We start from the raw sequence: 14,792 nt of genomic DNA, 5'->3' as shown, positions 1-14,792 counted from the left end.
CTATTCCCACTTTGGATGGGATGTGGCCAGTGCACTGCTGCGATGCGGCTGAAGCAATTGGAAAAAAAGGACAACTGGTGTACGTAAGCACTGTACCTCCGACACCAACACCTTGGATTGCCTCTCCAGAGTGCAGCAAGAGCTCCGCATCCTTCATGCATCTCGGGGCCTCATCAACTTATTCGAAGTAGCTACTGTCGTAAGTCCTAGGCTGTGTGCTGCTTATGTCATCTCTCAGACTTGATCATGGTATTCCACGCAAGCCTTTGGCCGTGGCCGATTCACCTAGATGGCTCGTTGCTAGCTCCTCAAGCACTCCGCCAAGGCACGTATTAGAGGATGGACTTGATCGCAACGGCCTGGCTCCCTTCATTCTTTGTTTTTCTACCAGCACAAACGATCCTTCTCCCTTGGCCCGCATCTCGGCCTTCATAGATATCTGTCCACAACTACGTGTCAGCCTATGTGAAGATTCGTTGGATTCAACCTAACGTGGGCGAGAAGGTGTGCAAATTTCTCTTGCTGTGTCGTAAGGGGGGGTTAACCGAAAGTTACAAATAGGGGCAGTCGCTAGTGATGGAAACAGAGCTGCCAAAGAACGAGCAGGGCTCATCTTAGAACTCACAATGCAAATGGTTGAGGAGACCCCCATCTGACCACAGATCTTGCTAAGACATTTTCCGCCGGAAGCAACTAATGTGAGGAATCGCTATGGCAATTGTGTCCAACAAGAGCCAGACTCAGGTAGCGCTCAACTTCATCTAAATGAAGCCAGCACTCCATACCATACTTCAATCAGTGAGAAAGATACAGTGGGAGAACCTTCAGAATGAGGTGAACCAAGACGCAATTCTTTTCGAAATAGCATCTAAATTTCCAATTGGAAAGTTGCTGCAATACCCGGGTATCCTGAATATGGAAGTTGCAGCTGAAGAAAGCGGACTGTGGCCCGTGCTGACTTGACTCGTCGTGCTGACTAAGACATCGCGCCAACCGTCTGGAGCCCAGATTGCCTTGGCGTCTCCGAAAAAAGTACGAAGGCGCAAGACAGCTTTGTCCTCCGTTCGACATCCCCCAAAGCTCCACGCGCCGCATCCTCACGACATCACTCCGACGGCGCGCACCTTCAACCACAACATGGCCACGCCTGCGACAAACGGCGATGCCTCCGCCGCACTCGATGACCTGAAGCATCCCGAAGGAGTTGTTCTTCCTCCTCGCGAAATCCGCAATGTGCTGGAGAAGACGGCTGGCTACGTCGCGCGAAACGGTCTGGTTTTCGAAGACAGAATTCGCGACAAGGAACGCTCTAACCCAAAGTTCAGCTTTCTGAACAGCACGGACGCCTACCACGCCTACTACCAATGGCGACTCGATGAAATCAAGGCAGGCCGCGGCACAGCCATCGCCGCGGGACGCGCCAACGAAGCCGCTCCCGCCGAACAGAAGCCTCAAGGCCCGCCGAAGCCCCCCGACTTTCAGTTCTCCGCTCGAATGCCTCGAATCAATCAGAAGGATCTTGAGGTCATCCGCTTGGCCGCGCTTTTCGTTGCCAAGAATGGCCGCCAGTTCATGACACAGCTTGCTCAGCGCGAGGCTGGAAACCCGCAATTCCAGTTCCTCATCCCCAATCACACGTTCCACAACTTCTTTCAACATCAGGTCGATCAGTATACGGCGTTATTGAGGGCCAGCGGACTTGGCGGCGAAGGAGGAAAGTTGGAGCAGGAGCGTATTGCACAACTCGAGCACAACGTCAAGGACAAGTACCACGTGTTGAGCCGTGCGAAGCAACGCGCCGAGTACTCCAAGTTCCAGGAATCAGAGAAGCAAAAGAAGGAGGAAGACGATGAGAAGAAGCGAATGGATTTTGCCCGCATCGACTGGAACGATTTCGTGGTTGTGGAGACCATTGTCTTCACTGACGCCGACGAGCACGCGAACCTGCCACCCCCGACGAACCTGAACGATCTGCAATATGCGTCGCTTGAAGAGAGGAACAAGGCGTCCATCAGCTCTAACCTCCGCATCGAGGAAGCTTTCCCGGGTGAAGAAGACTCGTCGTACAACGCATACGCCCAGACTTCTCACACTCTGCCTGTCCACACGGGATATGCGCCCCAGCAGCAGCAGTACCAGCCAGCAGCGCCTCAACCATACGGTAATGGTCCGCCACGGAGGACAGCAGAGGAAGAGGAAGAGGAGCGGAGGATCCAAGAGAGATCAGAGGCGCGTGCCCGCGAGCAACAGGCGCGAGCTGAGGCTCGTGGTGGTACTGCTCCGATGAAGATTAAGGAGAACTACGTACCGAGGGCCCTTCAGCGCGCCGCCAACAAACAGAGTGTCCAGACAGCGTTATGTCCCAACTGCAAGCAGCAGATTCCCATGAATGAGCTGGACGAGCACATGCGAAGTAAGCTATTCTCCATTTTACTTGTTCTCAACATTACCGAGTATGCTAATAAATGATGCAGTCGAGCTCCTAGACCCTCAATGGAAGGACCAAAGAGCCAAGGCCGAGGCGCGTTATGCCACCACCAACTTATCCACCGCGGACGTCGCCAACAACCTGAAGCGATTGGCAAGTCAACGAAGTGATGTGTTCGATGGCATCACAGGCCAGCCTCTTTCGGAAGAAGAGGCTGCTCGTCGGAAAAAGGCGGCCATCCATAGTTTCGATGGAAACCCTGACGGCAAGAGCCAGGCGCACATTAACCATCTGCACAGCCTAAACGTGGAAGAGCAGATCCGTGCAATCCACCAAAGATTTGCCGACAAGAAGTAACGATCTGGTCTATTCCGGTGACATACTCTACACTCCGGCGCGCGGTTTATCATCTGCTGTGTAATCTCACCACGGCTCAGAGGCTCAGACGCCAACCCATGCCGCCATATATGCGACTGCCGCCGATCAGCAAATGTAGCAGAGGGTGAGCCCCATCCGCGATAATTCGGGTCGTGGCGGCTGCTTTAAAGCACCAAAAATGGTCGAGGTCAATGCGACCACCTTTGTATATGGGCGACGGAAGAAACGGTTCGGAGGTGAGAAAATCGGCGTTTATTGGTTGCTTTCTTCATGGGACTTATACGATGCACCAGCACCTGCTTCTGAACATCTGGTCTCGCGCATAACACCCCTAAATGGTCTGAACACTTTGGGATGGCGATGCCCCGCTGGCAGATTATTTCAGAGTCACGGCATCGAATTGTATGATGTAGTAAGCAAGTTCTGTACCTATTTATCGGGTTTCGGTGAAGGATGGTAACAGCTTGGTATGCGAGGTGAAGGCACGACCGCAATACATAATCAGAACAAGCCAGAATACAATATTTGCCTGGCTTCAACAGTGGCTTCAATAGAACTGAAAGTGACAAGGACAAAAACAAAGTAGTGAATTCTGCTGGGGGATAGTGATTGTTAGTCTTGTTCAGCAAACATGGACGAGATGAGGTCCAGATCGGCTAGATCCCACGAGCATTCCCGGCACACCCCCACCTGCTGGATCGGGCGGCGCTCAGTCCAGCCCCCCACAGACATCGGCTCAGCCTCTCTCGTCTTACCCTGCCTGGTCCTTCCATGTAATCGCCGGACAGCGGCCGGGTAAGGTACGTTGGGCTTGGACGTGATTGCTGCTCCCCCGCAATTCGTAGCTAAACACCACCCGAAGTTCTTCTATCGTAATCGGCTACCTTCGCACCATTCCCCCACCTCCTCACACCTCGACTTTTTTTTTCCGTAACTGCAACTTCACCTCAACCGCGCCCTCAAGACCACACGAACCGAGAGTCGCGAACGACTCGGCAATCCCTATCTTCCCACAAAGTCAATCGAGAAACCTTCGCAGCCGAACCCGATATCGCGCCGACGTCAGCCGTCGACGAGGCTACCGAGCTCAAAAGAAAACCCCTCGATCTTTTCGTCGACACCCCCGAGAAGCCGTCAAAACGGATTCCGGCGCCCAGAACACAGCTCGCGCTGCCGGCGCTGAGCCCACCTCCCCCACCTCTCCCACATCACCGACCGGTTCGCAGGCGGGCAGCCAGGCCTCGCCGCGCTTCCATCGGCCCATCATGCAGGCGATGCCGGATACGCGACAGCAGTCGTTTGACGAGATCTACGGGCCTCCCGAGAACTTCCTCGAGATCGAGGTAAGCATGGCCTTCTAGCAAACACAAATCGCACTCCACGACCACCGGTGCGATGGAGCTTAACGCCTCTCGTGGCCCGGCGCAGCAATGGAAACATTGCCCATGACTGACTATCTAACTCGTCCCTCCCGCACAGGTCCGCAACCCCCGAACCCACGGTATGGGTCGCGGCATGTATACCGACTACGAGATCGTCTGCCGCACAAACATCCCCGCCTTCAAGCTCCGCGCCTCCAGCGTCCGCCGCCGCTACTCCGACTTCGAGTACTTCCGCGACATCCTCGAGCGTGAGAGCGCCCGCGTCACCATCCCTCCTCTCCCCGGCAAGGTCTTCACGAACCGCTTCAGCGACGACGTCATCGAGGGCCGCCGCGCCGGCCTCGAGAAGTTCCTGCGCATCGTCGTCGGCCACCCGCTCCTGCAGACGGGCAGCAAAGTCCTGGCTGCTTTCGTGCAAGGTGAGCTCTTTTCTTTGGCCGTCACGTCTTCCTTGTCATCACATGTCTCCCAACGGCCAAGATGGCGCCGGTTGCGGTTGGGAGACAGCAGAGGTGGAAAGTTGAAGAAACCCCGGCAGCTAACAGCAAGTTACCAGACCCCAACTGGGACCGTAATGCGTGGTGACTGAGGCTCCGAGCCAGCTTGCCCAACACTTTTGCATCGTCGGCCTCGCGGACACCAAACAAACTGCGCAAACGACCGCCCAAGCACCATCGCACCGACACACAGCTCGAGGGACTGGCAAAGAGTTCCAGGCTCGGTGGGAAAGGGAACCAGAGTTTTGAAAGTCTTTGAAAAAAGGATGGAGAGAGGACAAAAGAGAAGTGAACGCCCCTTGACGAAGAAAATCCCGGTGTTTGGATGATGAGCAGCGCAGAGAAGAAGGACATGATTTGACACGATTGAGCAGGGCGGGGCCGGTGTCTAGCGGTGGCCGTTGTTTTTTTTCCTCCCTTGTTATTTTTTCCTCGTTTCGTATCAAGTTTCCATATCCCAATAACTAGTAGCTGTTTTACCTTTTATGCTTGTGTTGTTTTGTTGCGTCGTCCGCTCAACACATCCATAGCTTGATTTCCCCCCAACGCGCCGAGCTTGACGAAAAACAAACATCCGCCGAAGGCGGACAGCATCAATCAGCGTTACTCGTTCTTCCATGGAGAGGGCTATTGGCATTACAAAAATTGACATCTTTGGCTTCTCACAAAGCGAGCCTCCAAAAGGTGACGTCACATACTAGAACCCGAATCTAGACTCGGACACCTCGTCTCGGTTCGACTTCATATCTAAGTGAATTAAAAGGGGCCAGCCAATTCCCAAGAGGAAAACAGGAAGTGACTACTTTTTTGAATTGATGCATGGGGAACCAAGACGCAGGTTTGAGCCTGAGTTGAAGCTACACTGTTCCACGTCGCCCCGACGTCACCTCAAAACGGAAAAGTCCCGAGCCTCGTTCGTCGTCTTTTCTCATGAGAGTTGATTTTTTTTCCCCTCTTTATACACCTCTGCCTGTTTTTATATACATTATTGGTACACAGATTTTCGGGTGTTCTCCCCTACCCCCTCTTCTTCGTCATCTTCGTCAAGTCAAAAGACACCCAAGCCCTCCTTCCCTCATCAGGTGTCTTGAGGTATGGTGTGAGTGTTTGTGTATGTGTTGTTTTCTGTTTTGGGATTTTTGTACATGACGACGCCCCCCCTCCCGCATGAAAGAATTAACGCCATTAAGATGCTGCCGACATTTCTCCTCTCCTTCTCTCCAAAAGGGGCTCCATTTACATTTTTCTGCGTTATTCCCGCAGATAGACCCGCCCCTGTTTTTCGTTCGAAGCCTTACACACAAAGTTCTATAGGTTCCCGCTTCGCTCCGTATCGTACATCCGCTGTAACGTGGTAGTTGGTAGTGGTGGCTGTTCGAGTATCCTCGTCAAACAAAAGACTAAAAGTAGTGAGAAGAGAAGTTTTTTGGCGTGTCGATATGCCCGGGGTTGAGGAGGAGGGATTGCGTTGAGCGTGAGAGCGTGGAAAGCGTGAGCGTAGTGTGTCCGTTCCCCCTCCCAAAAGTTTCCGCAGTCGTGCGCTCGTCGGTTCGTAGGGGGATTTATAGTACAAGAAAAAGGTGACATCCAAGAGAACCGCCGCCGTTGCTTGGATCTGCCGGTTTTTTGTGGTGTATATGTCGTTGCTTTTTTCGGTTTTTTTTTTTTTTTTTTTTTTTTTTCTCGGGTTCTTACACGGTCGTGCCGGTCTTGGACGGCGTGTTGAAGAGGCGAAGGATACCCTCGTACATGCCGAACATGATGGCGGCGCTGGGTACCGTACGCATGAGGTGAGGGGTGAGACCGCCGTAGAGACCCATGAAGCCCTCCTCGACCCACACGAGGCGGAAGCACTGGATCAGGCCGGTGTACTTGAGCTGGCCGTTGGCCAGGGGCGCCTGTCGTAATCTGGTTCGCGCGACCTATTTTTCCTTCACGTTAGCTACTTGTTCGAATCCCGTTTCTCATTCCTCTCTGAGGGAGTCAAGAACGAACCTCGTGGGGATACGCCAAGATGGCCGCGACCAACTTGGCACCGCCCGCGGCACCGGCGTTGCCCATCCAGTCGACGGTGCGGTCCCAAAAGCTCTTCTCCCGGCCGCTCCGGACGATGCGCTCCTCCCTCCTGGCCAGCTCGTTCTTGATCTGCTCGTACAGCACCCACTGGAGGGTGCTCTCGGCGACGCCGAGGTAGCTGGCGCTCATGCCCTTGTAGAGGCCGGTGAAGCCCTCGGTGCGGAGGACCTGGCGGATGCAGTCGAGGCTGTTGCGGTACTGGCGCTGGCGGACGCCGCCGCTCTTCTCGGCGACGTTCTTGTCGAGCTGCAGGCGGGTCTTGACGAGCCAGATGGGGTTGGTGGCGGTGCTGGTGGTGACGCCGGCGACGACGCCGGCCGAGAGGTGGACCCAGGCGGACTCCTGGCCGCCGTTGCCGTACTCGGCGATGAGGCGCTTGCCGTTGCCGTAGGTGTAGAAGTTGATGCTCCTCGCGGGGATGACGCCGACGAGGTTGGGGCCGAGGCCCTTGAAGAGGGCGCGGGGCCCCTCCATCTTGTAGACGGAGCCGAGGATCTGGAAGGTCTCGCGGAGGTGGAAGGCGGCGGCGCGGAGGGGGCTGAGGGTGCCGACGGCCTGGGCGCGGGCCTGGTGGGAGGCGCGGAGCTGGGCCTGGTAGAAGTCGGACTGGAGGCGGGTCTTGAGGACGTCGAGGGGTGCCGTGAGGGTCGCTGCTGTCATTCCTCCGACGCTACATTCACGGAGAACCTTTGATCAGCATACCGTGATGCAATCTTTTTTCGCTTCAAGGAGGCCGTCAGACATACCCGCCAGCGACGAAATGTACCCATGACTTGGCGAATGGTGATTCTTTCCCATTCACCGAGGGGTTCTGTTTTGTGTCGGGGATCACGTCGCCCGTTTCTCTAGATGTCGGGTACGATGTCGTATCCGGGGCGCGGCGCGCGGCCGGCCGGTCGCCTGTTGCAGACATGAATTCGGCGGGCACGGAAGAATGGGCCATCTAGAGCGAGGTGGCGATCGAGGCGATGGAGAGCGGACGACCAGCTTTCGACTGAGGGGATGGAAAGCCGGACGGTAATACGACGAGAAACCAGATCGCAATCGATATCGAAGGATGGAATGAACGGGAGGGAGGGCGACAATGGGGGACCGTCACGTCGAGGTCATGTCGTAGATAGGAGTTGGGCGGTGGATGAGGGAGCTGCAGAACCAGAGCCCGTCATTGATGGAGCTGGGAACTTTTTTTTTTCACTGACATCGATAAGTAAAAACGCGCCACGCTCAGATTTGACGTGATCCACTTTGAACGGGGTCGAAATGGTCCGTGCGGAGATCCACGTTTTCCCTGTGGCTTTCTCCCCGTTCAACGTCGTTGGTCATCGATTGCCGCCCCCTGTCGTCAGTGCTGGGCTGCGCCGTTCGATACCTTCCAGGTTGCTGGATAACGTAGAACAGTTTGCAAACCGAAGTTATAAGCACAGAGATTTAAATGTAAGAATGGCTCATTGAGTATCATTATGAGTATCTGCTATGTTCTTTTTCTTCTCTGTTCGCACTTCGCACTTCGCACATACGCACGTCGACACACCACACACATGACACACTCGTTCGATTCCTTGGTCTGTCTCTCTCTCTCACATAAAATTCGTATGCGATGCTGAAGTTGCGGGCTCATACACTCGTTCTAGCGCAAAAACACATCTGCGCAATCTGCCATGTCGGCTACCGCCCAGCAAGATTACCTGCTGGCGTCCCGCTGGCATCTCGGGCATCTGCTGCCGCCGTGGCAGCTGATGCCATGTGGCTCAGCAACAGATGGTCCCTCTTCAAAGGAGGAAGCTGATCTCCTCGATTCGGCTCTGGCATCCACGGCTTGAGGCTGGGCGGCGGCTCGTGTTCGACGTCCATGAAACTACTCGTTCGACTACGAGAGCCGGGTTCCATAGGCGATCGCTGACGGTGCCCCGGCTGGCTTTGATGACTCTGGTGGCTCTGGTGACTTTGGTGGCTCTGCTGGCCTCGGCTGGCCGGTCGAGAAATCTCCCCCGGCATCAGACTGGCCGACGGTGGCGGTTCCTCATTGGATCGGCCGTCGTCTTGAGTAGGGTCGTATCGTAATGTCCCCCGCGGTGGAGGGTTTGTTGGGTTTGGCTCCATATGTGCCTCGTCGGCACTGCTGCTAGCGTCGCGGTTGAGCCAGGCGATTTCTTCTTCGGTGATGGTTTTCCATCCGCATTTCGCGTGTTTCTTGGTGCAACCTTGACAAGCCGTCAGGTGCTTCACGCAAGGTGACTTGAGCCGACGGCAGCGATCGCACGGAGGCCAGATCTGATCCCCCTTACTCAACTTCTCGATGCGTGCGGTGATGATACCTCTGTGTGCTGACGAGGGGTCGTATGATGAGTCCCGCTGCGGTATTACGGGCGCATGTGTTGCGACAACAGGGCGACCTTGGAGAGGGAGCGAATGTGGGTGAGGATTTGTAGCGGGCGGTGTGTGTTGACCAGAATGGATTTCGAGGCCGGCGTTGGACGGAGCCCGGGGAGGATAGCCCTGGGAGGAGGACGAGACGAATTGCTGAAGAAGGTCTGCATGGAGGTCGTAGCCAGAGCCGTGGCTGCCGACGTGGCGCTGGGGATGATTGACGGATGGAAACGTAGAGCCCCCCGGTTGTTGGCCACCATGGCGCGAGTTGATGCCAGCTTTCCGACCGCTCAGATGATAGTTGAGTTGGCGCGCCCTCTTGGCGATTTCATCGGCTTTCTTGATGAGCACCTGCAGCCGCTGCTCCACGATTTCCAGAGTAGCCACCTCTGCCGTCTCGTCCTCTTCCAGAGGGGCCGTTGAGACGATGGAAAACCTGTCTAGCGCGCCGTTCATGATGAGACGCCAGTCGTCCTCCAAGATCTGGACCTGCACTCCGCCCAAGTAAAACTGACACGTGCGCTCGCCGTCATGACCGGTGGTGAGGACAAACTTCTCCGGGTTGGTCTTGGCGAAGGAGACAATGTCGATCCAGCTCACGGGTGCTGCGCCGTAGGCGGTCGGCGGATTGGTGATGATGGGACCCTCGAAGGCGCCTTCCATGGCCTTGAGGAGGCGAGGGCCCGTCAATTTGGCGCCCAAATTGGCGGCGAGACTCTCGTGTCTGTTGAGAACCCCTATATAAAATTGAGTCTTGGCATTCAATAACACGAATCAGGACCAGGGCAAGCCGTACCTTCATACTGATTCAATAGGCCGAGAACATCGGAAAAAGTGTCAGGCTCGCCCTGGATGAGCCTGAGCTTGCCGGGACTGGCTTTGGAGAGATAGTTGATGATGGAAGAATTGCCTTGGTCAATGTTAGTGTGCTTGCTTTTTACACGTGTGTGCTTTACGCGCGAGTGTGAGCCGACGACGGGGGGTCGAAATGCATGGCAGCCGAGTCAAACCAACACCAAGGGCCCCTCGGATCGAGCGGTTGATGAAGACTTGGTGAGGACCGTTGGGATGCAGATGGAGACGAAGGGAGAAGACTGATGGGAGGGAATAACAAGTGCGGGCGGCGCTGGCAGGCAGGCCTAGGCGAGGGATCAATGGCGAGTCTAACCTCGATTGCCTCCGGGCGCGACGACAAGATGCAGTTGATGGATGAGATCGACGGCTCATGTTTTCCGCGTGTCTTGTTCTCGGACTTGTTGTTGTTGGAGAGTTCGGCATTGGATCACACACACTGGCGCACCGCACATACCTGACTGAGGCGGAGGAGGCTGGGGAATGCGATCAGAATGAGCCGGCTGGCTGCCGCTGTCGTCTGCGTCCCGTTTCCGTTTATGGGGTTCTTGGGAATCCTGGGCATGCGCCATGGCGAGAAGGTCACCGGCGAGAGATGTGTGTGTGAAGGGTCTCACGAACTTGGTTGGAGTCGCGAGGTGTTTGTTTGTGTGTGTGTGTGTTTCCTTTTTTGGTCTGTTTCTGCTGCGGCCCTCCCCCGGCAAGAAAAGTACACAAAGAGACGGGTGCGATGGAAGTTGAAGTGTGAGATGGGTATATGGGTGAAGAGGGTTGAAGGCTAAAAAGCCTTGGAAGGTAAAAAGGAAGATCTGGAATCTGGAAGTTGGTTAGTTCATGGCGAAGCAGGACCTTAAGAGGTGCAGTGGCGACCCCAGCAGGCCTGGGACTGGGAGGGTAAGGTAGGTAGGTAGGTAGTGAGTGAGTGAGTGAGTGGGCTGTGGGCAGTGTGCAATGAGAGGCCAGGCGAGGAATGCCTCAGGTAACGGCGGAAGCTGGAGCTTGACTTGACTGGAGCAAAGCTTCGAACGAAAGAGGAACGAGAGAATTGTTGATCGAGGGGAAGGCGACAAGGCCGCAGAGCCAAGAAAACGGGGGGTGAGGTGAGAGGGGAGGAGGGTTGGAATTGGGAGTTTGGAATGAGATTTGTACGGGGGAGGACTGGAGGGACGTGGAGAGGGGGACGGAGACGGACGGGGCCAGGACCGGGACTGGGGTGGAGAGAGGACTCACAGGGCGAAAGCGAGAAAGGACGGGAAGAAATAAGGTGAGGTGAGGGTGAGGATGAGGGTGAGACTGAGAGTGAGAGTGAGGAGGAACACACACCAACACAGGATATGCGGCACTGACAGCACCAGCTGTTGTTGGATGCCGCCGATGAGGACGAGGCGGCGGGCGTAGCTTAAGGCGAAGAAGGCGTGGAATTGTCCAATAACAGGGGCGGGACCGGTGCCGTGTTTCCACCTGGCAGCGGCAGGCCCCTTGAGGACTGTGTGAGACTAAGAGGAAGAGCTGTGAATGTGTGAGTGTAAGGGTAATGAGTTGAGTATGAGAGAGGGAAAAGCTATGTGGGAAAGCTGTGTGTGAGCGGGTGTGTAAGAGAGTGAGATGCAGAAGAGACTCAGACAGACAGAGAGGAGCAGCAAGCAGCAAGGGCGGAGGAAGTTCCACTAAACGGATGGGGCCGGGGGTGGGAGGGGACCCGGCGTCCTTTTTCGTTCGTCGGGAAGGGAGGGAGCCTAAAAAAGCTTGGACAGACGGAACCCGAGGAGGGCGCTCTTCACTTCTTGACTCTCGACTCTTGAATCTGAGAGAAGCTCAATCTCAATTTGGGGGGGCCATTGGATAACGTCCGCTGCAGCTCTCACAGCTCTAAAGCTAACCTTAGCCTAGCGCGATGTGAGCTAGGTAGGTACCTAAGGTAAGGTAAGGTAGGTGATGTGAGAGTGCGTGGTGAGAAAAAGCGTGGTAGTGGTAGGGTTAGGTAACCAAGTTCCATGAACCACATGTACGAATATTCGTACCTTGATCATGCACCTCGATGCAGCCCAGGACGGATACCAGAATTAAGATCCAAGACCAAGGCCCTTACTGCGTGTTAGACAACTACCAAGAGATGCCAGTGGGGGCCACCCAGGTGACACTAAACCGACTACCAGACTGGACGGGCTAGACTCGGGGGCTGTGTGTCGATGTCTGTCTCTCATCACCCTCTCTCTTTCTCGCTCTCGTTGCCCTTGTCCTTTTTTCCTTTGCCGTTGAAGAAGCGCGCCGGTGTAAGACGTTGATCCAAGTCGTCTCGCCTCGCCTGGTGCGCCGGGCGGAGCAACACTGACGATGCGCCTTTTCGTTTTTTGACTTTTTATTTCCCTCCACAGCCTGCCCCCTTCGCTGCTCTTAATTTCGTGCCAAGCCAAGCCAAAGACGGAATAAATGTCGCAAATATCTATGTCCAAAACAAGATTCCCGCCAATGTCGAGAGGTAGTCCATCACTACGGGGGTGGCGCGACGACGTCGTTTATGATTCCGAGAACCCAGAAGACTAATACGACTCGAAATCTCGTTAGGTAAAGGACCGAGGCACAAGAGACGAGCTGACAGCCCTACGACATCTTGCCTTGTGAGAATCCAAGATTCGCCCAGGCTGGAACCCGAGGACTTCGAGAATCGGCACCACGGCAGGACGGACGGCGGCCCAGAGAACAAAACAACGGGACAACCCTCGCTCGTCGTGGAGGCCGCGCTGGTAAAATGTGAAATTAAGAGGTCAAACAATACGACCGGGCGGGGAACGGGAGGGAGCCATCCTTGTTCTCTGATGGAAGGGAGCAGCAGCACACTTGCACACATTGGATTGCTGTGCACAGCCTGGAAACTGGGGAAATGGAGACCGCGCTGGGCCAGTCGGCTTGTCATGTTTGAGGAAAAAAAGACTCTCGACATGCCGCAGGTCTGGCTACCTCCGTACAGCTCTGAGCAGCCATCACGGCAAAGGTATCGATACCTACATTCCACTGAGCTTCACCATGAGACAACACAACGCCCGCCAACTCCCATCCGCCTACCGAAACAGCGCGGGAAATACACGAGATGACATTGCTGATGACCCGACTTGCTAACACAAAGCTGGCGGGTGGGAAAGTTCCCAGGTCTTCCATCCAAGAAATGTAGATCCTCACCTGCTCAGTTACCACTTCGGGACACCGAGCCGCTGCAGTTTAAAAGAAAACCCCGGTAGACCGGCACACCGTGTGTCGATTCGCTGACCTGGAAGCATGTCCAGCCATTGCCATTGCCAGTGCCGTCTTACCCTGGCTTACACTGACTTACTACTACTTTTACTACACGCCTCGTCAACCATGCGCGCACGTACACCGTGCCTGACCTCATCTCTCACTCTTTCCAGATCGGTGTATCACGTATCATTCTCCCGCGGGGGGCGTCAGGGCCAGGAGCGGACAGAGAGCGGAAAGTCCGTGGGAGAAACGCCGCCGCCGCCGCCGCCATCGCTACCGTACCTTGCCTTACCTCAAGGTACTGCCCATGTGTTACCATTAAACCATTGGCACGGCTCCTACTCCAACTAGATACACAAGCAATATATGGCTCAAACCTCCAACGGGACCCAAAATTTCACGCCCGCGCCCGCTGGCCCAGGAGTGCAGGGGTCGGTGGGCTGGCTGCCCGCCGCCGGGACATGAAAGCCGAATCCTCTCAGTGGACGGGGGAGGAGAACCTTTTTCTAGAATTGGAATTGGAAGAAAACACGGGAGACCCGACTGTCAGGAAGCTTTTTTTTTCGTCGTCCTTCGGACGGAGCGGAACGCGAGGGAGAGAGGAGAAGAGACGGGGAGGTATCAAACTTACGCTCAGTCTCTATGATTGTGCATATCACACGTTCACATTCAATCCGCAACATGGGATTCACAAGGTAAAGGTACCCGGCAACGCGACTCCGTCTCTCTGCGTGGGATGCCTGCCTTACCGCGCCGGCTCCGTCGTGTTTCGGGGCGACTCAAGCAGAAAAAAGGGCCCCATACCACTAACATTTCACCCCGTCAGGACTGGAATGGGAACGGACGGCACTTGAGAGGATGAAGCATGTTCCCAGATATCTATCTACCTTTACAGTAGGTTCCTAGGGCCTGGTGCTGCTAGCACATGCAAGCCAGCGTTCTTCCCGCGACGCTTCTAATTATGTCTAAATCGCACATGGTATCTTCCCACCGGCCTGGACCCTGTTGATGTTTGACAGAATTTCACCATTTTCTCGAGACTTTGCAGAAGGGAGGTTCCGAAATAGCCCGAACATCATTGTCTTAACATCATCTCAGGGACAGAAGACAGCGGGATGTAACTCTTTGCGACACTGATGCGCGCGCACGAGAATCGCCATCAGAGCTACAGATCTTAATCCGGCAGCGCTGGTGGTAAGGTAACGTCTATTTTGGGGGAGTGGCCTGCCACGTTTGAGACGTCGATTTCCCTCCTCCCCCGTCCCGCCCCGGCGCAGATTGTTTGGTTTGGTTTGGTTTGGTTTCTCTTTTTTTTTTCACGGCCGAATCGACGACCACATGGCACAATAACGACCCCTGCCTCGTCGACCTGTCGCTCGCTCGTGATCCCTCTCGCTTGAGCGTCGTTTTCGTAACCGCGGTACGTAACGTAAAAGTGTGGTCCAGATCCCAGAATACCGGAGCGGGTGCGCAATTTCGACTGTCGGCGCCCGCAGCCAAACTCCTCCTCTCCCTCTTGTTCAAATCGACCCGGCCGCGTCTCCCTCCTCCTCCTCCTCCTCCTCCTCCTGCTCAACT

The 14,792-nt window shown here is 55.3% G+C and overlaps 4 protein-coding genes across 4 annotated transcripts; 2 read left to right on the top strand and 2 right to left on the bottom strand.

Moving 5' to 3' along the window:
- Positions 1 to 1,137: 1,137 nt before the first annotated feature.
- CkaCkLH20_10318 (uncharacterized protein) lies at positions 1,138 to 2,785 on the top strand (the record flags this gene model as incomplete). The annotated part of the gene is made up of 2 exons (XM_038893032.1): positions 1,138 to 2,413; positions 2,475 to 2,785. The coding sequence occupies 2 exons, from the start codon at positions 1,138 to 1,140 to the stop codon at positions 2,783 to 2,785; spliced, it is 1,587 nt and encodes a 528-aa protein (XP_038741687.1).
- Positions 2,786 to 4,071: 1,286 nt separating this feature from the next.
- Positions 4,072 to 4,773, top strand: CkaCkLH20_10317 (uncharacterized protein; the record flags this gene model as incomplete). The annotated part of the gene is made up of 3 exons (XM_038893031.1): positions 4,072 to 4,149; positions 4,286 to 4,607; positions 4,745 to 4,773. 3 exons carry the CDS (start codon positions 4,072 to 4,074, stop codon positions 4,771 to 4,773), a joined length of 429 nt encoding a protein of 142 aa, XP_038741686.1.
- Positions 4,774 to 6,376: 1,603 nt separating this feature from the next.
- On the bottom strand, positions 6,377 to 7,704 carry CkaCkLH20_10316 (mitochondrial carrier protein rim2; the record flags this gene model as incomplete). Its single annotated transcript, XM_038893030.1, has 3 exons — positions 6,377 to 6,607; positions 6,681 to 7,431; positions 7,508 to 7,704. 3 exons carry the CDS (start codon positions 7,702 to 7,704, stop codon positions 6,377 to 6,379), a joined length of 1,179 nt encoding a protein of 392 aa, XP_038741685.1.
- Positions 7,705 to 8,426: 722 nt separating this feature from the next.
- CkaCkLH20_10315 (C6 finger domain-containing protein) lies at positions 8,427 to 10,552 on the bottom strand (the record flags this gene model as incomplete). Its single annotated transcript, XM_038893029.1, has 3 exons — positions 8,427 to 9,865; positions 9,925 to 10,038; positions 10,438 to 10,552. 3 exons carry the CDS (start codon positions 10,550 to 10,552, stop codon positions 8,427 to 8,429), a joined length of 1,668 nt encoding a protein of 555 aa, XP_038741684.1.
- Positions 10,553 to 14,792: the final 4,240 nt, after the last annotated feature.

Source organism: Colletotrichum karsti, assembly GCF_011947395.1.
Source record: "Colletotrichum karsti strain CkLH20 chromosome Unknown Scaffold39, whole genome shotgun sequence".
NCBI classification, from domain to species: Eukaryota; Fungi; Ascomycota; class Sordariomycetes; order Glomerellales; family Glomerellaceae; genus Colletotrichum; species Colletotrichum karsti.
The sequence above is the reverse complement of the archived record's forward strand: the minus strand, read 5'-3'. Positions and strand labels throughout refer to the sequence as shown.